Here is a 26,850-nt window from a genome sequence, read left to right as displayed (position 1 = left end):
GGCACATATTTTAAGCAGATTATGAATTGTAGTGCTCAGTTTCAAGCAAAGTTAGCTCACCTCTTTAAAAAGGAATGGAATGTGACAGGACAATAGCTGATAGCTGTCCGGATCCTCACCGGGTGCCTGGCTGGCCTGGCAGGGTGCCCACTTCACCAGGTGGCACCCTCAGCTGCCTGCCTCCCTCAGGTGGGAGCTACGGTGATGTGATTCTGGCGGTGTAGTCCTTAGTGATGTAGGTTCTCTCAAAGCCAGAGCCATGCCAGCCAAGTTCACTACAGATAAAGTTGTCTTCAGGTCATCAAATGTGACTGTCATTGCTGGACACTGATCTTGGGCCGCTTTCCTGTGTGAGGTAGGAAATTTTTGGAGATAGAAACACCAGAGTTCTCCATGTCCTTCTAGACATAAATGTATCTGTAGAGATGGGGAGAGGCCCTCACCTGAGGCCTTGGGTGGTGGCAGCAGAGAGGGCCCCGCACAAAGGATGCTCGGTGGGGGCGTGCGGAGCGAGGAGGGCTCCAGGGGTGCTGGATTCCACCTGTTGTGGTGAGAACATGTCAGAGACTGCGGACCACTTTTTCCTCAGCACTGCTCTGTTCTGACCTGTCGACAGGGAGACCCTGACTTCCTCTCATGGCGGTAGTGGACTGGCCTCTCTGAGGGCCGTGTGTCATAGACAAAGAAGACACACTCTAGAATTGTCAGGCGGATTTGACTCAACAGATTTCTTCTTCAGTCTTCCCCCATAGAGCCTTTTCTTAAGAATGGAGTTATTTTGTTACTTTCTCTTATCTTTCTAAAATCTTGACCTGGTTCTTGAACATTGAGAGGGCAGCCTCAGAGGTGCCACACCATGCTTGTCTCTGCAGACACACTGCGTTCACTGGGAGCTTGTGTGGCCCTCTGCCCAGCTCTCTGCCTCACTGCACTCAGCTGACCCCAGCACCTCTTGCTTGGCAGCGGGCTTTTCATGCTCTGACTCTGATGTCCCACCCATTCTGACTTGCTGTTGTCACTTGGTGCCCTGTCTCCCTGGTTGTTAGGGTTCGACATGATAGTTTCTGTGAACACAGAAAACTAGGACAGGCAGACCATTTGACTCAACTCAGACAACGGCCTCATGATCCCCGGCTGGGTGTCTGTGCCACACCCTGCACCAGGAGCTCACAGAGCTGCAGGTGTGGAGAGCTTGTGGGTGCTCAGGAAAAGAGATGGAGCAAAACTGGCTGGAACCCAGTACTCACGTGCTGCCCTGCTCGCCAGGCCCTCTTGCCTTTCAGCTTCCCCTGGGGTCAGGCACCTGCAAATGTCGAGTGGAGACGGGGAGAAGACGGGCTAACCTGGGCATCTTACTGCTGAGCCAGATTCAGGAAACCTGTGCTACTCGAGGCACTGTGAACGGGGACAGACGAGTTTCCAGATGGGTCTGGGTATTGCTCTTGTCTCCTGGAGGTGGTTATTTGTTCTTCGAAGGAGTTGCATCTCACTGTCCAGGAAATGTATATAAAGAGATTTCTGGAAGTGTCCTGAAATTGTCTAGTTTGACAGCAGAATACTATCATGTTTGAGTTCTTGTATACAAACTGGCTTATCTACTCTCAGGAAACTTGTTAAAAATTTACACAAATCAGTAGGAAGACAAGTAACCTAGTTTGCATTTTAATTGTTAATGTGAAAATTTTGTTTTCCTGCCTGTAGGTGTTTATTGGATTTGTGCTGAAGCAGTTTGAATACATTGAAGTAGGCCAATTCAGGTAATAGCATTTTGTTATTTTAGATTTCTTGTTCTTATTACGTACTTATGTGTAATTTTAGATTATTAAGATGAACATTTACTTCAAATGATTGTTAGGCATTTTTGTAAAAGTAGAATTCTGATTAACATGCTGTGCATTTTTGTTTCTCCTGAAAATTAGTTAAGTATCAAGATTTATTTAAAAGGAGCTTTATATCTGGGAATTATGTATGTGTTCTAATTTCACATTTCAAAGCAGTTAGTTATGATAATAGATTACTAGATGGAATCTCAGCCCATGGAACTCCAGTTTTGTTAAGCTTCTTACAGAAAATGTTTTCTAGGAGTTTACTCTCAGAAGTTTAGCTGTGGTTATCTTTAGTAAAGGTAATTTGTGTACGTTTTACTTAAATTAATTGCAGCTTTTCCTTGATAGGCAGTAAGGTTTTAATACTCCCTCTTCTGCCAGTTTAGGCGTGTAATTTTGGAAATAAAAATCCTTTCTTTCTGGAATACTTCAGAAGGAATTGCACCTCAGTGTCCAGTGTAAATGTGTGTATTTCAGGGGAAATACAGTCCAGAAGGGAGTATTCCCAGAGTCCACTGGGCCTAGAGACCCAGTTCATGCTAATTATGCACCACCTTGACTGTGATTTGATGCAAGTTACTGTTTGTCCTGTGAGTCTCGATTTCTTCAACTAAAGAGTGAAGGGCAGAAGGAGCGCTGAGGGGCCTGGACCTCTGGGTCCCAGCACTACTGGGCACCTCCACGAGCTCTCACTCTGTGCTGGTGGGCGTGGGACCTGTCCCCGGAGGGTGCCTGGTCGTGGGGTGGGACTAAACCAGACCACTGACGCTCCCGAGCTCCGTGTGCACTCTCTTCCCCTGCCTTTCTCCCTTTCTCACTCTCTCAGCTGTGAATATTGAGTGATTTCATGTAGTTTATAACGATTATGTATCTTAATTTTAAAAGCAAGTGTCTAAGTGGATGTTTTTCTTCCAGGGAATCAGAGGCAATTATACCAAACATCTTTTTCTTCCTGGTATTGCTGTCGTACGAACGCTATCATTCAAAACAGATCATCGGGATTCCTAAAATCATTCAGCTCTGTGACGGCATCATGGCCAGTGGGAGGAAGGCTGTGACACATGGTAACAGACAAACCTTTCTCTGTGGTCCTTGTGGCCATGGTGTGCCCAGCCATGCTGGTGTTCGCGGCAGCAACTTCCAGCTGCCTGCACAACTGCTCTGTGCTTCGTAGGCTCTGTGTGTGCGTGTGCACGTGCACACTGGTTAGAGGCATTAAAGAAAAGGGGGGACATGCTCTTCACTCTCAGGAGTTCATACCCTGCCTGGGTGAAATATGAGCATCAGTGAGATGTGAGGTTCAGATAGAGACTGATGCAAATGATCCTATATATCCGTTTGGAACACAAAAATTTAAAATCCCAACCTGTGTAAGCCTTGTTAGGTCGCATTAGGAGGTGCCCTTTGGCCTGATGCCAGACCTTCTGTTTGCCTGGCTATTTTATGGCAGCTAAATAAGGGCCATAGACAAGGGCCAGCTCTCAAGCAGCCCTTCCCGCCTATGGAGTGAGGGGTGTGGTTTTAAGAACAAGGTGTGAATCTTTCTTTGAGCTTATGGAACTGGCCTTCCTGCACTTTCCTATTGCTTTCCCTCTGGCCCCACTGCCAGGAATCAGTAGGCTTTTGAGCTTTGGCAGGGGTACCTCCGTAGATCTTTGCAAACTCTGGATGTGAGAGTGGCACTGCCAGACACTGCCTCTGTCCCATGTACTTGAAGTAGAGCAGACTACGGAGCTGTATGAGAGGTGGGGGTGTGGCACCACCTCTATTTCCATATGATCTGAGAGTCACCTTTGCTGTGACCTTGCAAGGGCTGAAATCCATGCCTCAGTAAAAGTGCACATTCCTACATGTATAGACTTTGGGGTCCCTGGATACAGTTGCAAGTGCAAATGTCAAATAGAGGAATGACTGAGGTTTCCTGGGTTAGAGGATCTTTGAATAGAAAATGGATGGGCAGCCAAAGCCTGCTGCTTCCTACTGGAAAGCTTGGTCATCTGTGCAGAGTCAGCAAGTGCGCTCTGTGTGTGTCACTAGGGTGAGTGTGTTCTGAGTGCCCCCACCTGCATGTCCTTAGGGTGAGTGTGCCCACATGTGTGTCACTAGGGCGAGTGCCTGAGTGTGTGCTGTCACTAGAGTGAGGCGATGTGCCTCTCCATGACCTTGGTAGCATGACTGGGCTGCTCCCTTCCCAGTGTGAGGTGTCTTAGTTTTCCATCTGGTGGTGTTAGAATAAAGAATTTACTTTGCTCTTTTGGAAAAAGACTTGAGGGTAACCTTTATCTAATGAGAGAGTGAATTCATTGCTTAAAGCAGCATAGAAACCTAATACTTGGACTAAACACCTTCTGTTGAAGAAGAATTTGCTGCCTTTTTAGGTGAACCTTTACACAGGTTATGCATAAGAATAGTGTTGCTGTTTTAGTTGGAAGGTTTTATTATTTGGAATTTCTTGAATTTATGTTTCTATGTCAGAAGTGGTTAAGTCACAGAAACTGTAGTTTTTTTTTTTTAAGGATTCACAAAATTATCAATCAGTGTCAGAGGAAGACCCATGGCCTTCCATGATGGTTACTGATAATTGCACAGCACTCGCCGAGAGCTTAATTTTGTAAAAGTATCAGAAAACAAGCATGGATTAAGGTTTTCTTCATTTCTTAAAAATATTTTGGAGGTGTTAAGCGCTGTCTTCCTCGTGTTAAGTGTTCTGTGCCACCACCACAGCGTGCCTTCTGCCCCACAGCCATACCAGCTCTGCAGCCCATTGTCCACGACCTCTTTGTCTTAAGAGGAGCCAACAAAGCTGATGCGGGAAAAGAGCTTGAAACCCAGAAAGAGGTGGTAGTGTCCATGTTGCTGAGACTCATCCAGTACCATCAGGTAAGAGGAGGCGTGGGAAGGTCACTGGCATGCCCTTGTCCCTGCAGGGACAGAAGGAGATGCCACACGGCCCCTCTCTGTGTGAACCAGCGGGTGCTGCTTTGGGTCAGCCCAGGGCTGTCTGGTGCGGCACCTGCCCGGAGTCAGGTGGCTTGGCAGGGATCTCTTAACAGCAGTACAGCCATGAGGGGAGGCCACCTGACACCTGGCTAACAGTCACAAGATCATTCAAGGCAGTAAATACAGTTGAGGTCCTCCTTTCCAAAACAGGGACCAAAAATCAGTTAATTGGCACTGTTGATCAAAATGATAGAATTCTAAAAATGATTTTAAAGATCTCAAGTCTGAATAATTTAAGGACTTTATTTCTGTGTTGGTTTACCATGATGTTGACATAGAGCCAAGGTCTTTTTCTTTTAGCTGATTCTGGTTTTCTTACCTGTCAGGTGGAGTGAGGATGTCAGAGTCTGAGTACAGACATCTGGCTGGTCACGACTCCTCTGTTAGCTGCCTTCACTGCTTTATATTCTTTATGGCTCATAGAAGTACTTTCTTTGTGCATTGTCATTTTGATCTATGTAATATTTAATTAAATGGTGTTACTTAATTAAATCCCATAATTACAATAAAAATTACAACTGCCCTAAAGAGGTTTGAGAACCAGTGACTGAGCCTCGGCCAGCATGTTGGGTTGGTGGGGGGCTTGGAGTGTGGCTTATGAGCCACATGCTTTCCAGGAGTTCTCTGCCTGGTTTACGAGAGCTCGTCTTGCTAAGGAGTCAATAAGGGCAGATTTCCTTCACGTAGCGGAGCACTGCCACATCCTGCCAGGAAAAGCAGTCAGGGCAGGCTTTATAGGGTGTGGGCTTAGATTGGTGTGTCTCTTTCTTTATAGCCATTATATTTAATATCCAGATCAGCAAGCTTTTCTGTAAACAAGCAGATAATATCTTAAGCTTTGCAGGCCATGTGGCATCTGCTGCAACAACTCATGTCTACTGTTGTGATGAAAGCAGCCCTAGTCAGTATGTTGATGAAGGGGTATAGGTGTGCACCAATAAAACTTTATTTACAAAAACAGGCTTTTAGATACCTCTGTTTAAAGATGATCACTAATAAACTGAAGCTCAACCATGTGTAGCTCTTCTGAAAGTGAGTACTACTCTGCAGATGACCTTTATAAGGAAAACAGCATTGAAAGTAGCACACAGAACTCACAGGGCATTTGCAGAATAGTTCAGTCAAGGCCATGTTTGTGTTTTGCCAAAGGTTATTATACATTTGGGTTTCTTCTCATGCCTTTTCTCTGATTTAGGACCTTGTACGTTCCATAGCCATGACAACAGAGTATCATGCAGAGTGTGCGCTGCTGGGTGCCCCGAGGCATTTAGACCCACGACCCCTGCCTTTTCTTCTGGCTTCCCCATGGAATGTGTGTCTAGGCCCGGGTGCCTCCACTTCATTGGGGCCACATTTGTTTGGACCCTAGGGTCTTCCAGCTGAGCTGGTATCAGCGCAAGGTGGTGGGGATAGCAGTGAAGAGGTGGGGCGGCTAGGGACCCTGTAACATGCCCTGTGCCCCCTTCAGGTGCTGGAGATGTTCATCCTGGTGCTGCAGCAGTGCCACAGGGAGAATGAGGACAAGTGGAAACGGCTGTCTCGGCAGGTAGCCGACATCATCCTCCCAATGTTAGCCAAACAGCAGGTGAGTCACCGTCTGCCTCGTTGTGGCAGGTCAGGGGGCACAGACCCTGTGAGAGGCAGGTGTTTGTGATCAGCTGTTCATTGAACCATAGTAGACTCCCCTTATGATAGACATCAGGGCCACTCGTGAGCAAGGGACTTTTCATTTGTTCTCAGTGACCCTTTCAGGTCGCTGTTGTCTCCCGCTTTATGAGATTGGCACCTGAGGCCCAGAGGTGTTATCTAGGCTACCCAGCAACACAGAGCGGGAAGGTGTCAGGCCTGGGGTTGAGTCCATCTGACCCAGACCTTATGTTCTTTCCGGTTTTACTACACAGACCCACCCCCTTGTTCTGGTCAGTCAGGTGTTTTTATCTTCAGGTGTTCGTCTTTATCTGTCACTTATGAATTAGTAGTGAGTGAGCAGTTACACCCTGTGTAATCAGTTTCTATAATCAGATGATCTGACTAGCTGCTTCTGCAAGTGCAGAGGAAGGACACAGTCTGGCTGTGCCATGTGGGATGGAGCTCTGCAGTCCATGGCTGCTGAACCATGCATGTCTGCCCCAGGTCAGAGGGCAGGATTCTGCACGCATTGCAGTGACACCTTAGTAATCAGGCTGCAGGGGTGTGCTGCAGACACCCCTACCCCTCCTTGGGGCCTCACCAGCTGTTGGCCAAGCTCTGGCCTAAGGAGCATCAGATGCAGTCAGCAGATACCTGTTTGTTCATCTTGCTCATCCTGGCTCAGGAAGCAAGTGTTCTGGGTAACACAGGGCTCACAGCTCTTGTGGCACTAGGAGGAACGTGTGGGCACATCCATCAGTAGTTAGTGTCTTCAGAACTTCAGTCCCTTCTGGGTTTGTAATGGACGTGTCATCCTGAGGCCACTTAGGCAGAGGGGGGTCTTGGCTTCTGGTGAGACTGACCGATGGCAGTTTTAATAAACTGGTAAATTTGGTGTTTTACTGTAAGCATGGATTCAATGCCTGTGGAAAGATATTTTTAGATAGCCATTTCCAAAAGCATTATTCATTCTCATATACATAATCTGAGGAGAGTGGAGGTTGAAGGCTGGAATGCGTAGTCAATGCCCAACTTAGTTTCTGCTATATGACATGGCATGAAAGGACATCTGTAGAACACTTGGCACAGTGCCTGCCAGGTGGCCAGGCATGGGTGCATGTTACACTCAGAAGTAGTGCAAGGCACCTCTCCCAATGCTGGCAGTGGGCATATGTCTTGCCAATGGGATTCAGCTCCAGACAAGTTCACTATGGTTTCAATGAAACCAAAAAATAACAATGGAACATTCTTGGGGTGAAAGGGTTTATACCCAACTTTATTCCCACAGTGGCAGGTCAATTATTAGAATCCCATCCACTCAGAACAAATCTGCATGCAGCAAGCCGGTCTCTGCCTCTGGGCCTCTCTGCCCCCACAGCCGTCCCAGTCTCTTGCAGCCTTGCAGCCATGCCACCATGTCGCCCAGAGCACTGGGCAGAGCTCTTTATATAGAGTCAATAGCAACATATTGCCCACACATGTGTAGTGAGCTAGCCGACCAGGGCCAGGTGGGAATCCTGGGCATAGGAACCTTCACTTTATCCACAGCACAACAGTGAGCAGAGCCAGTAAAAACACTGCCTCTTGGAGTGGAAGTTCTCTTAGGATGGGGTTGGAGGAGGCAGATGGACTGCAGAGCTGGGTATCAGCCCTGGCCAGGGGCACAGTGGTGCCTCCAGAGTGCCCAGAGAGAGGCTGAGCTGGTAGGCGCAGGTGCGGGTCCAGGAGGAAGCTGTTCTGGGAGCTCAGAAGTTCCCCCCATTGTTCCCTTACTACTAAGGCATGACTCAGCACTGCCTGGTGGTCACATACGTACTTGGACACATCACCCATCTTTGCAGACGTTTACCACGTGTATGCACACTCCTTAGTTGTGACTAGAACTGGAAACTGTCCCTCATCAGCAGGGGAGTGGTTGAGTACATTGGAGTAGAGACCTAGGTTGGAATCTTTTGTATCCATTAAAAATGTTAGATTCTAAAACCTGTTGCCTTGGGAGCTCTCCATTTATTTATTCATTTATTAAGGGAAAAAGGAAACATTTATAATGTGGTATTTCCAAAACAATTAAAAAACTTCTCCACATATATGTGGATATATGGTCATAGGAATGTGGAGAAAGTTAAGAGAAATACACCAGTTTGTTAACATTCGTGTTAACTAATTGGTGGGGTAGGGATGGAGAGCAGGTAAAGCAAAAAATGAAAAAGAATAGTGTGTATGATACCACTTCTAGGTAAATTTTGTGTTTATAAAGAGATGCATGTGAGTGTTAATCTTAAAAATAGTTGGTTGTTCTTCCAGCAAAAACAGGTTTATTCAGGGACAGCAAAGAAATGCACTCCAGGACATACTAGCTCCAGCAAAACCACAGAGGAGAGAAGGCTCTTTTATAGGGAAAGGGCTGGGTCAAGGGGGTGGGATGGGGGTAATCTTCTAAGGAAAAAACCCATTGGAGGAAACTGGGAGTCCCTGTGTTGTGGCTGCTCATTGGCTGAGTAGTGGCAGTCTCCCATTGGCTGTTGCTGGGGGAGGCAGAAACCGTCCTTCCTCCAGCCTGGTAGGAAAGTAGCTAAAACAGCGTGACCTACAAGGTGTCCTCTTTTCCTCCCGGGGCGGGGCTGTGATTGAGGAGGAGAGGTGGGTGTAGGTGCTTCCCCTGTTGGCTTGCTGACCTCACTTTATGTGGTTTCCCTTAATTTTCACATTTTCCCCTTTTGATCAAGATCTTTCCTTGAAAACATTGCTGATCAAGAGTCCAGTTTTCTGTGTTTAGTAGCTTTCATACTTTGGAGCCAGGAAGAACCTTTCCTGGTTGTCATGTCCTGAGTCCGAAGGGAAGTGCAGAGTAGTCGGGAAACAAGGCCACATTTGAGTAACAAGGAAGGTCAGGAGTAAGAATTCTCAGGCACTTCCTACCTATAGTACATATTTATGAAGACAGTAAGCACTGGAGATCACCGTATTACTGGATACATCACTTTTACAAAAGTTTGTTAGGCAACAAAATACAAAACTTTAAATAATTATATGAATAAGAAGTAACATGAGAATTCCAAAGTGCTTGATGGCCCTAAACCAGGACCTAAGGCTGAAAGTAGCCAATGAAAAATACTTATTTTTCTGACTTAGGGTTAGACAAGTCCTTATGGAGGCAAACCCATTTTTAGTTCCGTCTCCACTGGAGGTAAGGAAGCCACTTTTCCCCTGTAACAGCCCAAAGTCGTGAGCTACCTCCGAGGCACATAATGTCGGTATGAGTATTTGCAGTTTTACCCTTGGCTTAAGGTACAAGCTCAAGTAAGGACACAAAACTCATCCTGTTGGGCCAAGATAGCTGAAGGTAGAGGTGCTGCCTCTGTGACTTCAACAGGAGCTGCGAGAGCCCACCCAGCACCATGTTTTCATGTCCATCCTTTAAGTAAGGACCATCAGTAAACCATGAAAAGTCTGCGCTGGTTCGGGGAGTTTCCTTTAAATTGTCACGTGGAGTCCAAAGGTGGTCTGTCAGCATGGGTGGTCAGGAGGAGTTTGTCCGTGAAGGAGGGAAGAAGAGCAGCAGGGTAAGGTTGCTGCAGTGGGAGGAGCTACGTGGGGAGCAGATACAAAAGGATCTCACAGGAGGTGGGACGGCAGGCTGGCACCAGCTGAGTGTGGTGAGCATTTGGGAGGGCTTTACTGCATGAGGCACAGATGGTTAAGGGGACCCACACCTACTCTTCAGTCGCCTTAACCAAGAGGGCAGTGGCAGAAAAGGCTCTGATGCAAGGGGGTATCCTCCAGTCTCAGAGACCACTTGTTGGCTGTGACACCCCATGGATCAGTGATGGTCCCCGTGCTTTTGGGTGAGTACACTGAGGACACTTTCTTTGCTTTCACAGACTGGAAGGAAAATGGCAAGTTGATAAGTAAGAAGGGCAGGGAGCTTTATTAGGCTTTTCTTTAAAGTCACAAAGGCCATGTCATCCTGGCTGTGATCCTTCTAGACAATAGGGTCAAGTTTGTTGTTTTTTAGTAAAGCACAGAGGCTGAGCTGTAAGAAAAGTTTGGAACCCAAATTCAACAGTAGCCCGTCAGTCCAAGGAAGCTTCATAATTGGCACTTAGGTTTGGGGATGTTCAGGAGGCCTTGAATTTACCTGGATCCAACTGTTGTCCTTGTGAGATCAGATGCCCCAAGTATTGAACAAGAGTTTGAGCAAACTGCAGTTTTTCTTTGGAGATTTTATGTCCCTTTAAGGCCAAAAGTTTTAGCAGATAGATGCCGGCTTCCTGTGAAGAAGTTTGAAAAGGGGAACAGGAAGCAGGTCATCTGTGTAGTGTAACAGGATGTGGCATGCAGGAAACTTTCTACCATCTAAATCAGCCCCAAGGTTTGTGAGAATAAGAAGGTCTCTCTGGGTGACCTGGGACATTGCCGTCCAGGTATGTGGTCATTCTTTCCAAGTGAAAGCACAAAGATACTGGCCGTCCTTATCAACTGGATTGCCAAAAAAGTAACTACATATATCAAGTACAGCGAATTTGTTTTCCAGTGGAATGGATGCCAGCAGCTTACAGGGGTAGGAACAACAGGGTGCTGAGGGATAACAATATTATTTATTGCTCAGAGGTCCTAGACAAACCTCCATCTCAGCCATTAGGTTTTCTCACAGGTAAAATAGGGGCGTCACAGGGTCTAGTGCATGGAATAATGAGGCCCTGAACCTTGCAATCATCTATTTTTGACTTAATGCCTTAAAGGGCTTCTCTATTTATCGGGTACTGATTAATTCTGGGGAGAGGTTTTGAGGGATCTTTTTGAATTTGGATGCATTGTGGATTCTACCAATGTCAGTTGATGATTTTGCCCATAGGGTTGGATGGTAGTGATTCTATAGGAAGAAATGATCAGTGTCCCCAGACTATAGTGCCATCAGAGATGGAGCAAATAAAAGTTGTCAGAAGGCCATTTAGTTCCTGGTTGGCTACTTTGATTACTATCATCAAATTCTAAAGGGGAAAAAGAAATTCTGAAATAATATTTTTGTAAGAAATAGCCCAATAAATGAATAGAAGTGGAGGAACTAAGGAAAAAGGGAGCGTATCACTGAGAGGGCCTACCCCAAAGGGGATAGGATCAGAGACTGGAACCTGTTGAGGTTTATCAGAGGCCCTGCCCTTTGGGCCATGTCAGTGCTCCAAGGCAGGGTCTCTTTAGGGCAGAGGGGCCTGGCGGGAAAGTGTAGCTCTAGTGTCAGTAAGGGTGGGGAGAGGTTGGGCCCCAGTCTGGAGGGTGATTTCTGAGCGGACTCAGAGGGAAGATTTGGAAGACTGCCTGTAGTTCTTGGAGCCCTGTCACTGGGAGTTAGGACACTGGAAGGTTTTGCTAGAGGACAGGTGCTTGAAGTGCTTAAATTTGTGAGAGTCTCTTTTTCAATGCCCTGGCTTTTTGCAATAATGCAAAACTAGGTTTTTGGTTTTGTTTAGTGCCTTCATCTGCCAGAGTTGAAAGTTAAGGAGTTTAGCAGTCTTCCTTCTAGGTGACTCATCTACGGTGCACACAAGCTGGTTTGTCAAAGTTCTGCAGCAGACGTTTCCCATTCTGTCCCAGTCCTTCTAACTAAAAAGGAAAGGTCCTCCTTCAGGTCATTAATAGAGTTAAATGCTACCTGTTGGATTCATCATCTAAAGGAAGATCAGAATTTTCTTTAAAATTCTGGAGTAGATTGTAGTAATCATGAAAAGGCTTATCAGGCTTTTATGTGCAAGCCTGAATTTTGTTCCGACTAACAGGCTCAGGAAAAGCAACTGTAATTGCTCGGGGGAGGCTTCCAGTGAGTGTTCTAGCTTCCTGACAAAAGTTAGGAGTCTGTTTCTCCAAATCCCTTTCAGTATGTTCCCCTTGCGCCAGTTTCATCCAATGCTTGGTTCATCCATGTGGATTATTTGATACAAATCTGAGAAATAAGGTTGGTAAGTCTGAATAATTCTGTTAAATTATTCAGCAAACCTGTGGGTTCCCTAATCACTTTGGGAACCTCTTTAACTAGGGCTTGCAATTTGGCCTTACGTCAGGGAGCATAAGAAACATGGTGTTTATTTGGATCCTCAGAAGACTTAATTTTAGAGAGGCAGCTTTTAGCAAGTTTAGGAGAAGAGGAAACAGAGATCTGGAGGAAGAGGGAAGTTCGGCAAAAGGATTAAAATAAGTGAGCAGAGGGTATAGAGGAGACAGGGTAGTGCACAGGGAATAGAGGAAAGTTGCCCCAGAGGTGGGGCCTGGGCGCAAGGTGGCTGCCACACAGCTGGGACAAAGATGGGGAAGCGGGAGGAAAGGCCCCAGAAGCCATTTTTTTCTATTTTTAATTGTTTACCTCAGTCAGTATAGAAATTTTATTTTGCAGAGAGGGAATTTTAGATTCTTGATAATGTTTGGAAGCTTCAAAAATACCAATTTAAATAGGCATCTGTCTTGCCAATGGGTTTCAGCCCCGGGCAAGTTCGCTATGGATTCAATGTGACCAAAGAAATTGACAGCAAAGTGTTCTGGGGGTGAAAGGGTTTATTACCGGGCTTGTTCTCCTGCGGTAGGTCGAGCACTAGCGTCTCTGCCTCCACTCAGAGCACTGGGCCTGTCTCTCTATAAAGCACAATAATGGCTTATTGCCTAAAGGTGTGGAAGCGGTAGCCTAGCAACAGGCCAGTTACATCATCAGGTGGTTTAAGGTCAGTGAGACTCCTGGCCATAGGAACCCCAACTTCCCCACACTCCACCCCTCCAGGATTCTCGCCTTACAATCTACATGCTTTCAATCTTCCACAATGGTCCCTGTGCGAGAAAGCTGGAGCACTGTAACCAGATTCCACAGTAGCAACAGAGGATAACAGCTTAGAGATAATAACAAAAATTATAATAATCTTCAAGCCAGAGGAGATTCCTAATAACAAAAATTATAATAATCCTCAAGCCAGAGGAAGTTCCCAATCCACAAAGACTTAAGGGGTGATAAGACACATGCTTTAATGCCACCCACATAGGCAAATCTTGTCCATCAGGTAGGATGCATGCAAGAGAGTGGTCCTGTGATAGGACTGTAGCAGGAAGTGGGTCCCTTCCAGGTCTAGTACACCATACTTTTACTCCTTTCCCCTTGGGGGTTACTGAAGGGTCTATATATAGTGCTACTGGAGGTGCATGCACTGCTCATAATAATAAAACAAAACTCCCCAGTAAGATGCTCCTACCTCTGGCCGTTCAGGATATACTACTGTGACCTTTGGGGGACACTCTTCTGTTATTCCAGGAATACACAGGAGGCCAGCTTCCAGGCCTTGTCCCCAAGGTGCCAGGAGAGCCAGCCATCGTTGGTCCATGTGTCAAAAGGTCCAAGACCACGTCTGCTCAATGGAGTCTCCGGGGTTCAGTGCAGTTGGTGCTGGCAGCAAGATGGAATTCTGGTGGCCGAACCTCGGCTTCAGTGATTCTTCCTTGGTTTGAACCTGCAGTTTTATAGGGGAGGCAGCCATATGTGTTAACATGTCTACAGGGCTCAGGGCTCCCTTTTGGGGTCTCTCGTTCAAACGCCGTAGCACAGTCCATAAGCGGACTGACCATCCCCACAGACTATTGGTATCTGACTGTAGTCCAGATTTTAACAAGCCATTGTGGCTCTCTATCATGAAATTCTTGTGAGTAACAGGCCTTATTTCTTTCCGGATTCTCGTTGCTTCAGCCTCTCCTAAGTCTGCTACTGTATGTGTCACCTCGCTTATGGGATACCCTAAGTGAGGGGAAAGAATGGCCACTAGAGATCGAAAGGGGAATGTAGGAGCCATTTGAAGTACCATATTTCTCATCCCAGTAGTGAAAATCTCTTCATTTGGGCCATAATTCTCTGGACTATAGATGGCATTTCTTTTTCTTATTTTAAGGTTTTTTTTTTTTGATATCATTAATCTAAAATTACATGAAGAACATTATGTTTACTAGGCTCTCCCCTTCACCAAGTCCCCCCAACAAACCCCATTACAGTCACTGTCCATTAGCATAGTAAGATGCTGCAGAATCCCTACTCGTCTTCTCTGTGTTGTACAGCCCTCCCCGTGCCCCCCCACTACACATGCTAATCGTAAGGCCCGCTTTCTTTTTCCCCACCCTTCCCACCCATCCTCCTCAGTCCTTTGCCTTTTGGTAACTGTTAGTCCATTCTTGGGTTCTGTGATTCTCCTGCTGTTTTGCTCCTTCAGTTTTTCTTTGTTCTTTTCTCTACAGATGAGTGAAATCATTTGGTACTTGTCTCTCTCCGCCTGGCTTATTTCACTGAGCATAATACCCTCTAGCTCCATCCATGTTGTTGCAAATGGTAGGATTTGTTTTCTTCTTATGGCTGAATAATACTCCATTGTGTATATGTACCACATCTTTTTTATCCATTCATCTACTGATGGACGCTTAGGTTGCTTCCATTTCTTGGCTATTGTACATAGTGCAGTGATAAACATAGGGCTGCATCTGTCTTTTTCAAACTGGGCTGCTGCATTCTTAGGGTAAATTCCTAGGAGTGAAATTCCTGACTCAAATGGCATTTCTATTTTGAGCATTTTGAGGAATCTCCATACTGCTTTCCACAATGGTTGAACTAATTTACATTCCCACCAGCAGTGTAGGAGGGTTCCCCTTTCTCCACAGCCTCGCCAACATTTGTTGTTGTTTGTCTTTTGGATGGTGGCAATCCTTACTGGTGTGAGATGACATCTCATTGTGGTTTTAATTTGCATTTCTCTGATGGTTAGCGATGTGAAACATCTTTGCATGTGTCTCTTGGCCATCTGAATTTCTTCTTTAGAGAACTGTCTATTCAGCTCCTCTGCCCATTTTTTAATTGGATTATTTGCTTTTTGTTTGTTGAGGTGCGTGAGCTCTTTATATATTTTGGATGTCAGCCCTTTATCGGATCTGTCATTTATGAATATATTCTCCCATACTGTAGGGTTCCTTTTTGTTCTATTGATGGTGTCTTTTGCTGTACAGAAGCTTTTCAGCTTAATATAGTCCCACTTGTTCATTTCTGCTTTGTTTCCCTTGCCCGGGGAGATATGTTCATGAAGAAGTCACTCATGTTTATGTGCAAGAGATTTTTGCCTATGTTTTTTTCTAAGAGTTTTATGATTTCATGACTTACATTCAAGTCTTTGATCCATTTCGAATTTACTTTTGTGTATGGGGTAAGACAGTGATCCAGTTTCATTCTCCTACATGTAGCTGTCCAGTTTTGCCAGCACCATCTGTTAAAGAGACAGTCATTTCGCCATTGTATGTCCATGGCTCCTTTATTGAATATTAATTGACCATATATGTTTCGGTTCATGTTTGGAGTCTCTATTCTGTTCCACTAGTCTGTGGCTCTGTTCTTGTGCCAGTACCAAATTGTCTTGATTACTGTGGCTTTGTAGTAGAGCTTGAAGTTGGGGAGCGAGATCCCCCCCACTTTATTCTTCCTTGTCAGGATTGCTTTGGCTATTCGGGGTCTTTGTTGGTTCCATATGAATTTTAGAACTATTTGTTCCAGTTCGTTGAAGAATGCTGTTGGTAATTTGATAGGGATTGCAACGAATCTGTAGATTGCTTTGGGCACGATGGCCATCTTGACGATATTAATTCTTACTAGCCACGAGCATGGGATGAGTTTCCATCTGTTAGTGTCCTCTTTAATTTCTCTTAAGAGTGTCTCATAGTTTTCAGGGTATAGGTCTTTCACTTTCTTCTTTAGGTTTATTCCTAGGTATTTATTCTTTTTGATGCTATTGTGAATGGAATTGTTTTCCTGATTTCTCTTTCTATTAGTTCATTATTAGTGTAGAGGAAAGCCACAGATTTCTGTGTGTTAATTTTGTATCCTGCAACTTTGCTGAATTCCAATATTAGTTCTAGTAGTTTTGGAGTGGAGTCTTTAGGGTTTTTTATGTACAATATCATGTCATCTGCGAATAGTGACACTTTGACTTCTTCTCTACCAATCTGGATTCCTTGTATTTCTTTGTTTTGTGTAATTGCCGTGGCTAGGACTTCCAGTGCTATGTTGAATAACAGTGGGGAGAGTGGGCATCCCTGTCTTGTTCCCGATCTCAGAGGAAAAGCTTTCAGCTTCTCACTGTTCAGTATGATGTTGGCTGTGGGTTTATCGTATATGGCCTTTATTATGTTGAGGTACTTGCCCCCTATACCCATTTTGTTGAGAGTTTTTATCATGAATGGATGTTGAATTTTGTCGAATGATTTTTCAGCATCAATGGAGATGATCATGTGGTTTTTGTCCTTCTTTTTGTTTATATGGTGGATGATGTTGATGGATTTTCGGATGTTGTACCATCCTTGCATCCCTGGGATGAATCCCACTTGATCATGGTGTATGATCCTTTTGATGTATTTTTTAATTCAGTTTGCTAATATTTTGTTGAGTATTTTTGCATCTACGTTCATCAGGATTATTGGTCTATAGTTTTGTTTTTTGGTGGGGCCTTTGTCTAGTTTTGGTATTAGGGTGATGTTGGCTTCATAGACTGAGTTTGGAAGTATTCACTCCTCTTCTATATTTTGGAAAACTTTAAGGAGAATGGGTATTATATCTTCTCTGTATGTCTGATAAAATTCCGAGGTAAATCCATCTGGCCCAGGGGTTTTGTTCTTGGGTAGTTTTTTTATTACTGCTTCAATTTCTTTGCTGGTGATTGGTTCATTTAGATTTTGTGTTTCTTCCTTGGCCAGTCTTGGAAGATTGTATTTTCTAGGAAGTTGTCCATTTCTTCTATGTTTTCCACCTTGTTAGCATATAGGTTTTCATAGTAGTCTGTAATAATTCTTTGTATTTCTGTTGGGTCTGTCGTGATTTTTCCTTTCTCATTTCTGATTTTGTTGTTGTGTGTTGATTCTCTTTTTCTCTTAATAAGTCTGTCTAGAGGCTTATCTATTTTGTTTATTTTCTCAAAGAACCAACTCTTAGTTTCATTGATTTTTTTCTATTGTTTTATTCTTCTCAATTTTATTTATTTCTTCTCTGATCCTTATTATGTCCCTCTTTCTGCTGACTTTAGGCCTCATTTGTTCTTTTGCCAATTTCAATAATTGTGACGTTAGACTATTCATTTGCGATTGTTCTTCCTTCTTTAAATACGCCTGGATTGCTATATACTTCCCTCTTAAGACTGCTTTGGCTGCGTCCCACAGAAGTTGGGGCTTTGTGTTGTTGTTGTCATTTGTTTCCATATATTGCTTGATCTCTATTTTAATTTGGTTGTTGATCCATTGATTATTTAGGAGCATGTTGTTAAGCCTCCATGTGTTTGTGAGCCTTTTTGCTTTCTTTTTACAATTTATTTCTAGTTTTATACCTTTGTGGTCTGAAAAGTTGGTTGGTAGGATTTCAATCTTTTAGAATTTATTGAGGTTCTTTTTGTGGCCTAGTATGTAGTCTATTCTGAAGAATGTTCCATGTGCACTTGAGAAGAATGTGTATCCTGTTGCTTTTGGATGTAGAGTTCTATAGATGTCTGTTAGGTCCATCTGTTCTAGTGTGTTGTTCAGTGCCTCTGTGTCCTTTCTTATTTTCTGTTTTGTGGATCTATCCTTTGGAGTGAGTGGTGTGTTGAAGTCTCCTAAAGTGAATGCATTGCATTCTATTTCCTCCTTTAATTCTGTTAGTATTTGTTTCACATATGCTGGTGCTCCTGTGTTGGGTGCATATATATTTATAATGGTTATATTCTCTTGTTGGACTGATCCCTTTAGCATTATGTAGTGTCCTTCTTTATCTCTTGTTACTTTCTTTGTTTTGAAGTCTATTTTGTCTGATACAAGTACTGCAACACCTGCTTTTTTCTCTATGTTGTTTGCATGAAATATGTTTATCCATCCCTTGACTTTTAGTCTGTGCATATCTTTGGGTTTGAGGTGAGTCTCTTGTAAGCAGCATATAGATGGGTCTTGCTTTTTTATCCATTCTGTTACTCTGTGTCTTTTGACTGGTGCATTCAGTCTGTTTAAATTTATGGTGATCATTGAAAGATATGTACTTATTGCTGTTGCAGGCTTTAGATTCGTGGTTACCAAAGGTTCAAGGTTAGTTTCATTTCTATTTTACTGTGTAACTTAACTCGCTTATTGAGCTATTTTAACCACTGTCTTGTGATTCTTTATTTCTCTCCCTTCTTATTCCTCCTCCTCCATTCTTCATATGTTAGGTGTTTTGTTCTGTGCTCGTTTGTGTTTCCTTTGACTGTTTTTCTGAGTAGTTTGTTTTATTTTTTGGTTTTCTTGGTATTTTTGGTATTTGGTTGGTGTTCTTTCTTTGCTGTGATTTTATTTTCTCTGGGGACGTCTATTTAGGCTTAGGAGTGCTCCCATCTAGAGCAGTCTGCTAAAATACCCTGTAGGAGGTGGTTTGTGGTAGGAAATTCCCTCAAGTTTTGCTTGTCTGTGAATTTTTTAATCCCTCCTTCATATTTAAATGATAATCGTGCTGGATACAGTATCCTTGGTTCAAGGCCCTTCTGTTTCATTGCATTAAATATATCATGCCATTCTCTTCTGGCCTGTAAGGTTTCTGTTGAGAAATCTGATGATAGCCTGATGGGTTTTCCTTTGTAGGTGACCTTTTTCCTCTGTCTAGCTGACTTTAATACTCTGTCTTTGTCCTTGATCTTTGCCATTTTTATTATTATGTGTCTTGGTGTTGTCCTCCTTGGGTCCCTTCTGTTGGGAGTTCTTTGTGCTTCCGTGGTCTGAGCAACTATTTCCTCCACAGTTTGGGGAAGTTTTCAGCAATTATTTCTTCAAAGACACTTTCTATCCCTTTTTCTCTCTCTTCTTCTTCTGGTACACCTATAATGCGGATATTGTTCCTTTTGAATTGGTCAACCAGCTCTCTTAATATTCTTTCATTCTTGGAGATCCTTTTATCTCTCTCTGCGTCAGCTTCTCTGCGTTCCTGTTCTCTGATTTCTACTCCATTAACGGCCTCTTGCACCTCATCCAGTCTGCTCTTAAGTCCTTCCAGAGATTGTTTCATTTTTGTAATCTTCCTCCAGACTTCATCCCTTAGCTCTTGCATATTTCTCTGAAGATCCATCAGCATGGTTATGCCCTTTATTGTGAATTCTTTTTCAGGGAGATTGACTAGGTCTATCTCCTCTGGCCCTCTCTCAGGGGTTGTCTGGACTATTTTGGACTGAACTAAGTTATTCTACCTTTTCATGGTGATGGAGGTAGCCGTAGGCCGGTAGCATGTGTGTCAGCTTGGAGAGCAAAATCCTTTCCTGCTTGCTGGTCACCTTGCCCGTCTCTGCTGCCTGTGTTGGTTACCCGCACTCCTGGAGCAGCTTCCGGGTTAATCCCCTAAGCTGCTGTGGGCGGGGTGTCCGTCAGAGCAGTGTGGAGCCCTGTGGGGAGTGGCAGGCATGCCAGGTGCGCTCCTCCGTGATAGTGGAACCCCTGCCGGGCAGCTGTGTACCAACAGTGGCCTTTGTGTTTGGCCCGGGCAGCTGTGCGCCAGGCTGAGTGGCTGCTGGGTGCGCGGCTGCTCCTGGGCTGGTCTTCTGCTGCCCCGCCCGCTCCCACGGGCCGCTCCCTGGCCCCTCTGGTGCCGCAGCTGCCAGCGCGTGTGGGCCATTCCCGGGTCACTCGGTCACCGCTGCTGCGGGCTCACATGGGCTGCTCCCAGTCCCCTCTGGTGCTGCCTCCCCCTGCGCACGCTGCCGCTCTCCCATTACTGGGCCAGTGTGTCAGGGTCCGCACCGGTTGGAGGAACGACTGGCAGGCTCCTTATTGCTGTGAGTGGCTTCAGAGCTGTGCTGCTGCCCCGGGGGTTAGGTTGCCTAGAGTTCCCTGCATTCCCAGGTGCTGGGGTGCATGTGTTCGGACGCGTTCGTCCTGCTGTGGGGTCCCTGTCCCTTTAAGACTTGCAAAAAGCACTCGCTTTTCTTTTGTCTTAGGGGCGCTGGTTGCGGGGACCTGCTCACAGGTTTTCCTTTTCTGTTTCTCTAGTATCCAGCGCACCGTGCACCGTGTGTCTGCGCTCCTTGTGCGGATTTCTAGAGCTGGTTGTTCAGCAGTCCTGGGCTTTCACTCGCTCCCCTTCTGACTCCTTTCTTCCCGCCGGGGTCTGGGATAGGGGGGTGTTCAGGTCCCGCCAGGCCAGGGCTTGTATCTTACCCCCTTGGTGTGATGCTGAGTTCTCACAGATGTAGATGTAGCCTGGCTGTTGTACTGTATCTACTGGTGTCTCTTTTAGGAATAGTTGTATTTGTTGTATTTTCAAAAATATATATGTTTGGTTGGAGATTTCTGCTGAACTACTCACGCCATCATCTTGGCTCCTCCTAGATGGCATTTCTTATGCCTAGCTCTTGTAGCACCTGTTGGAGCTCAGCATACATCTGCCATCTAACAGGAGAGGATGGCAGATCACCCGGATTGGGCCACACAGCACGAAGTGCAGCCATAAGCCAATCGAGGAGGGAGTGACTCCCTGGGGTCTGATGTGCATTTTGTATTCGGTGCCTCAAGGTGGCTGCACTGTCAGGGAAGCCAACTTTCCCATCTCTGATCCTGACAGAACAATTCCATCCACTCCTAAGTCCCACAGATGCAGAAGCCAAGCTCATACTGACTCGGAGGGCTTCTGCCTAAACTGGGAGCCCAAATCCACCAGCGCAGCCTGAGTATAGAGGTGGACACAGAGTGCTCCACGACCTGGGGAGGGGCTGCTCCTCTCCTTGGGGAACTTTCAGCTGCTGAGTCTTTATTTTCTTTACAACCACTGGGTGTGCTTTCAATACAGGAGGGGCCAGTGCCTCCGGCACCACCCCTTCATCCTTCCCCAGCTCCTCCATTTCCGGGGCTGATGGCACTTTTCTCTTACTGCCCCCAAATGCCTACCTCCTCTGCTACAACCTTTACCTTTTCTACTGTTCCTCCCAGCAATGCTACCTCAGTCCTCAGAAGATCTCTTACCTTCAGCTCAATGCTTTGCAGCTGCCGTTCTCGCGCCACCTCCGCCTGTGCTTCCCTCAGGGGCTCGTCTTCTTCCTTTATGGCCTCTTCCTCCTTCAGAGCACCTGGCAATGCTGCCATCTCGTCTCCAAAGGCACCTTGCTGCCGGCGCTCTTGTGCTGCCTCCTCCGGCATCAATGCCATCTCCATCCTCAGGGCATCCACAGAGATTTGCAGCTTGCATTCTTGTGCCACCTCCTCTCGCATCAATGCCATTTCCCTCCTCAGGGCATCCACAGAGGTTTGCAGCTCCCTTTCTTGTGCTACCTCCTCTCGCATCAATGCCATTTCCCTCCTCAGGGCATCCACAGAAGTCTGTAGCTCGCGTTCTCATGCCACCATTTCTTGGGTCTCCTCTGTAGACTTTTTTAATACTGTGAGAAGCAGCCAACCCACAGTCCCCGCTGCCTCCCGGGCACTCTGCTTCTCAAAGGATCTGCTTACTATACCAAGGGCCACCCCTACTGCCTCAGGTGTCACCTCCACTTGCCTCCAGTCCTGGGGTGGGGCCCAGCCCTCTAGGAGGCAAGCCACCTCAGACCCCATACCCACTGGGGAACCATCCACTGTCTCCCCATTCATGGGGGCAGCCCTCTGAAGCACCCCTCCCATAAGGGTAGCTTGTCTTTTTCCTTGGTCAACAATGAACCCTGCTGACTTTTGCCAATTGTCTTGTCAATGGATTTCAGCCCCAGGCAAGTTCGCTATGGATTCAATGTGACCAAAGGAATTGACAGGAAAACGTTTTTGGGGTGAAAGGGTTTATTACCCGGCTTGTTCTCCTGCGGTAGGTCGAGCACTAGCGTCTCTGCCTCCGCCCAGAGCACTGGGCCGAGCTCTGTATAAAGCACAATAATGGCTTATTGCCTAAAGATGTGGAAGCAGTAGCCTAGCAACAGGCCAGTTACATCATCGGGTGGTTTAAGTTCAGTGAGGATCCTGGCCATAGGAACCCCAACTTCCCCACACATCCCATTCAGTTTTAGCATTCTAGAGCCACGACTATTCAATTCGGTTTTGAGGAAGGTAAGTTTGGGGAGATCGTAAGTTCCCTGTAATAGCTATTGATGTTATAAATCAAATGTGAGTGAGTTGGTCCATTTTAGTGGGTTCCTACATGAGAAAGGACTATAATGCTTAAACATAAAACCAGCCAGTGTCCCAGAAGGGATGGTACCCTCAAAGTATTTTGGTAACTGAAATCCCACTTCTTAGAGAGATCTCTCCAAAGCAAAAAATTCCTGAACAGCAGAGTTTCAACAGGAATAGCCTGGTTCCAAAAGGAAACCCAGACCAAGGGCCAGTGCAGGGGCCGTCTTCTCATTAGCCGGGCTGCTGCTGCGGGAGGCGGACACCTTCCTTCCCCCAGCCTGGTAGGAAAGTAGCTAAAACAGCGTGCCCTGCAAGGTGTCCTCTCTTCCTCCCTTCCTCCTGGGGGGTGGGGGCGGTGGGATCTGTGATTGAGGAGGAGAGACGGGCTCGAGTGCTTTCCCTCTCTCTCTGCTGACACATGTCAGTGAGGTTCCCTTGATTAATTTTCACAAGAGTCTGGTTCCCAAAACGTAGGTGGTGATTGTCTCAGGGTGGTGCAATACCTGCTGGTTGTTTTCATGCTTTTAAATGTTTGAGTCTTTTACATATATGTTGTTTATATAATAAAAATCTAAATGAAAAGATTTCCTTTATGGGAAAAATAGAGCTGATACAACTTTATTTTAAAATACATTTGCTTGGTTCAATATTAAGGTTAAAGTGCATTTATATGCCAGGGTGGTCAAGATCATTTGTGCTTGAGATTTTTGTTGGCTCACAGGAAAACATTGTCACGTTTAATTGTAACAGATGCATATTGATTCTCATGAAGCTCTTGGAGTGTTAAATACTTTATTTGAGATTTTGGCCCCTTCCTCCCTCCGTCCTGTGGACATGCTTTTACGGAGTATGTTCATCACTCCAGATACAATGGTGAGTATCCTGCCTCACGACACATTTGTTCACATCTTTGTGGTGTCCTGGTTCACTGCAGTCACCTGGGGACTTTGCTGGGGCCAGGGTGGGGCCGGATGATATGGATGCTGCCCATCTGGGACCACACTTTGAGAACCAGTGATACAGAGGTTTATTGGTAGAATGATAAAATAGGAGTAATTTATTAGCAGTCAGGGAAAAACATAATCTATTTTTAACTAGAACTGACATTATTTTCTTTCTTTTAGGCCTCTGTGAGCACTGTTCAACTGTGGGTATCAGGCATCCTGGCCATTTTGAGGGTTCTCATTTCTCAGTCAACGGAAGATATTGTTCTTTCTCGTATTCAGGAGCTCTCCTTTTCTCCATATTTAATCTCCTGTCCGATAATTAATAGGCTAAGAGAGGGGGACAGTAATCCAACACTGGAGGAGCAGAGTGAAACGAGACAAATGAAGAATTTGCCGGAAGAAACATTTTCAAGGTATGTGCTGTATCTGAGTGTTTGGCCATGTCCTTCAGGAAGTTGTATGGTCTCGCGGTCAGCAAGTCTGGGATAACTCTTCATCATGCCCCGGCTCTGCCAGTTGGGTGGGGACGTATGTGCTGGCGTGTGTTCTGTACCCAGTCTCCCTTGCTTGCAGTCCTTGGTTCCTGCCTCTCTGGTGGCTCTGTCACATCCTACTTAGTGTCCCTGTTGAAGATGATGCCCCTGGGATGCTCACCACACAGTGGGTGGGGTGGAGGCAGCTACCCTGGGTGCAGGCAGTAAGGGTGTGCATTGCCTGCAGAGAATTAAAAAATCTAAGAAAACCCACTGAAGGTTGGTCTTATTTTTAATTCTCATTGTGTGCTGGCCATTCTAAACACTGTCAGCAATAAAATCCTTCTCCCTGTGGGGTGGACCCTTCCCTCCACACTCCCCTCAGGGTGCTGGTGGTATCAAATCAATCGGCTTTGCCCTCTTAAATCAATTGAAAGCTCCTTGAGAGTATGACAATGATTCAGGCACTGCAAGCGCTTGCTGCCTAGACAGGTGTGTCTCTACCTTGCTGGGTTTGAGCACTCCGTAGGTCAGAGATCTTCAGAGGGTGTCCAAGTGCAGCTTCTGCAGACATGCCCCTTCTTCCGGGGCCGCCACAATGGCAGTCTAGCTGGCCCTTTGTGGTCATTGGTGCGGGTGCCTAGGTGTTTGTGGAGACAGAGCCAGTAACCCTGCATGGCACCCTTTTATATGCACTCCTGTAAGGCCACCTGTAGCTCCCTCTGCTACAGTTAAGCAGATGGGTAAAATGGGAGGTACATTAAGTCCCTGTGGTGGGCCGCCAGCTTGTGTGTGGGGGGGTTATGGCCCACAAAGTAAAACACTACCTGTCATTTTACCCCTTGAGTCCTTTGAAGATGGTGTGACTCCTTCCACCCCATAAGTGAGGAAAATGATATACAGAAAGGCAAAGTGACTTAACTCAAAGGGATGGCATTGAATATCTGCTCTCCTTAAATTTGTGCTCCATTTGTGTCCACTGTCTCACATAAGTGCACCTACTTTACTGTAGTTCTTTTCGCTTTCTTTGGAGGTTTCTACTGCAACTGGTTGGCATTCTTTTAGAGGACATTGTTACAAAACAGCTGAAAGTGGAAATGAGTGAACAGCAACATACGTTTTATTGCCAGGAACTGGGCACACTGCTGATGTGTCTGATCCACATCTTCAAGTCTGGTAGGTGCCTGCAGCCAGTCCGCATAGTGTCTGTGTCTTCCCGTCCTGCGTGGTGCACTTGTAGAGTGTGGGGACTGTGTGCCCGTGCAAGCTCTGCTCTTCTCAGTGGGTGCTGGAAAATGTTTTACTGGTAAAAGAGTAAATCTGAGGGTTTCCTCCTGTTTAAAGATTTGGAAGCCCAAGGTGTTTTTGTTACCTTTACATATAATCATGAATTAAAAAGAACAGTGGACCCAAGAGAGAAGTCATGAGATGCCAGCCATGCAGCAGGCACAGAAGGTGAACAGTCCGTATTAAAACAGTGTTTCCCAAGAGGATTGAGTGTTTTCAAGAAGAATGCCTGGCTTTAGGGTAAAATGAGTGAGAAGCTGGAAGACTTTAGTTATGAGAGGATTGCTGTGGATAAAATGAGAGTTCCTGTGGCCAGGATTCTCACCTGGCCCTGGTTGACTAGCTCACTGCACACCTGTGGGCATTACATGGCTGTTGACTCTATATAAAGAGCTCTGCCCAGTACTCTGGGCGTGACATGGTGGCATGGCTTCAGGGCTGCAGGAGAGCAGAGCAGAGGCTGCAGTGGTGGCAGCGCCAAGGACAGAGGCCCAGAGGACGGCTGTGCAGACAGAGGGGCCCAGAGGCAGAGACCGGCTTGCTGCCTGCAGACTTGCTCTGAGTGAACGGGATTTTAGTGACTGACCTGCCACCTGGAAATAAAGTTGGGTATAACCCTTTCACCCCAAGAACATTTTGCTGTCATTTTCTTTGGTCACATTGAATCCATAGTGAACTTGCCCGGGGCTGAAACTCATTGGCAAGACAATTGCCGTATCTTTTTTTTCTCAGCAAGAAAAACAAAAAGCAATTCTGATCTCCAGGAAGAACAAACAGCAAGGAAGTCACGGTCCAAATATGAAGCAAACCAAAACGTGGTGTGATTTTGAGTAGCTGGTCTGATGGAATCCCTTGACATTAAATGGATTCTCTGTAAGAGGCTCAGTGGTCATGACCAAGGACCCGTAAATGGAGATGTCATCCATCTTGGCTTTGTTAGGATCTGTTTTCACACTGTTAATAATGTAAATACTGTTTGATTTTTAATTTTTAGAAACAACATTGAAGACTTGTTTAATTAAGGTTTCAGAATAGAGTGAAAGTGTTTTCAGTTCTGATAGATGTAAAAGGGAAGCCAACCTAATTTGGGAAGTGGAAGATAGAGAAGCAGGTACAGGGATGGAAGGGGCACTGATATTCTCATCTTGCATTTTTGGATTATGCAGTAGTATCTGAGGTTGACAGAACTAGAAATAGGGGATACAGAGGAAAGCAAATGGAACTAAAATGTGACTTAGATCAGTGGGAGGGTGTGTGAGTGAGCAAGTCGCCCCTCTGGCAGGGGAGTCCGTGATCTCGACGTGGTCACTGTGCTCAGCAGTTGCGGTTGCAGGGTCAGGACTCCATCCAGAGCCAGAGCGAGAAGAGGGAGTTCTTGGGTCGGACTCCTGGAGCACTAGGGTGCGGTGGGGGAGTTGTCCTCAGGCGTGACGCCTCCGCCAGTTCCCTCGTGCTGCCCATCGTGTTTCGTGTTTCAGCCCTGACTGTGGTGCTGGCTTTGTTTTCTGGTGGGCTGCGTCCCACTGCAGGAAGGATGGCCTCTGACTGCCTGTGGTCCCAGCCCCTGTG

At 45.8% G+C, this 26,850-nt stretch overlaps 1 protein-coding gene across 4 annotated transcripts in view; it reads left to right on the top strand.

The window, feature by feature from the left end:
* The window catches only part of HTT (huntingtin), a 240,355-nt gene that overhangs the window by 155,292 nt on the left and 58,213 nt on the right, over positions 1 to 26,850 (top strand). For all 4 annotated transcript variants that reach the window (XR_005031975.2, XM_036921270.2, XM_036921269.2 and 1 more), the window contains exons 34-40: positions 1,702 to 1,757; positions 2,742 to 2,890; positions 4,570 to 4,706; positions 6,295 to 6,411; positions 23,325 to 23,447; positions 23,699 to 23,934; positions 25,028 to 25,170. Coding sequence is in view for 3 of the 4 variants with exons in the window: in XM_036921270.2 (XP_036777165.2) it covers positions 1,702 to 1,757; positions 2,742 to 2,890; positions 4,570 to 4,706; positions 6,295 to 6,411; positions 23,325 to 23,447; positions 23,699 to 23,934; positions 25,028 to 25,170 (961 nt within the window). In the remaining variant the exon portion in view is untranslated. The remainder of the gene's footprint in view (positions 1 to 1,701; positions 1,758 to 2,741; positions 2,891 to 4,569; positions 4,707 to 6,294; positions 6,412 to 23,324; positions 23,448 to 23,698; positions 23,935 to 25,027; positions 25,171 to 26,850) is intronic.

Source organism: Manis pentadactyla, chromosome 5 (genome assembly GCF_030020395.1).
Source record: "Manis pentadactyla isolate mManPen7 chromosome 5, mManPen7.hap1, whole genome shotgun sequence".
Taxonomy (NCBI): Eukaryota; Metazoa; Chordata; class Mammalia; order Pholidota; family Manidae; genus Manis; species Manis pentadactyla.
The sequence above is the reverse complement of the archived record's forward strand: the minus strand, read 5'-3'. Positions and strand labels throughout refer to the sequence as shown.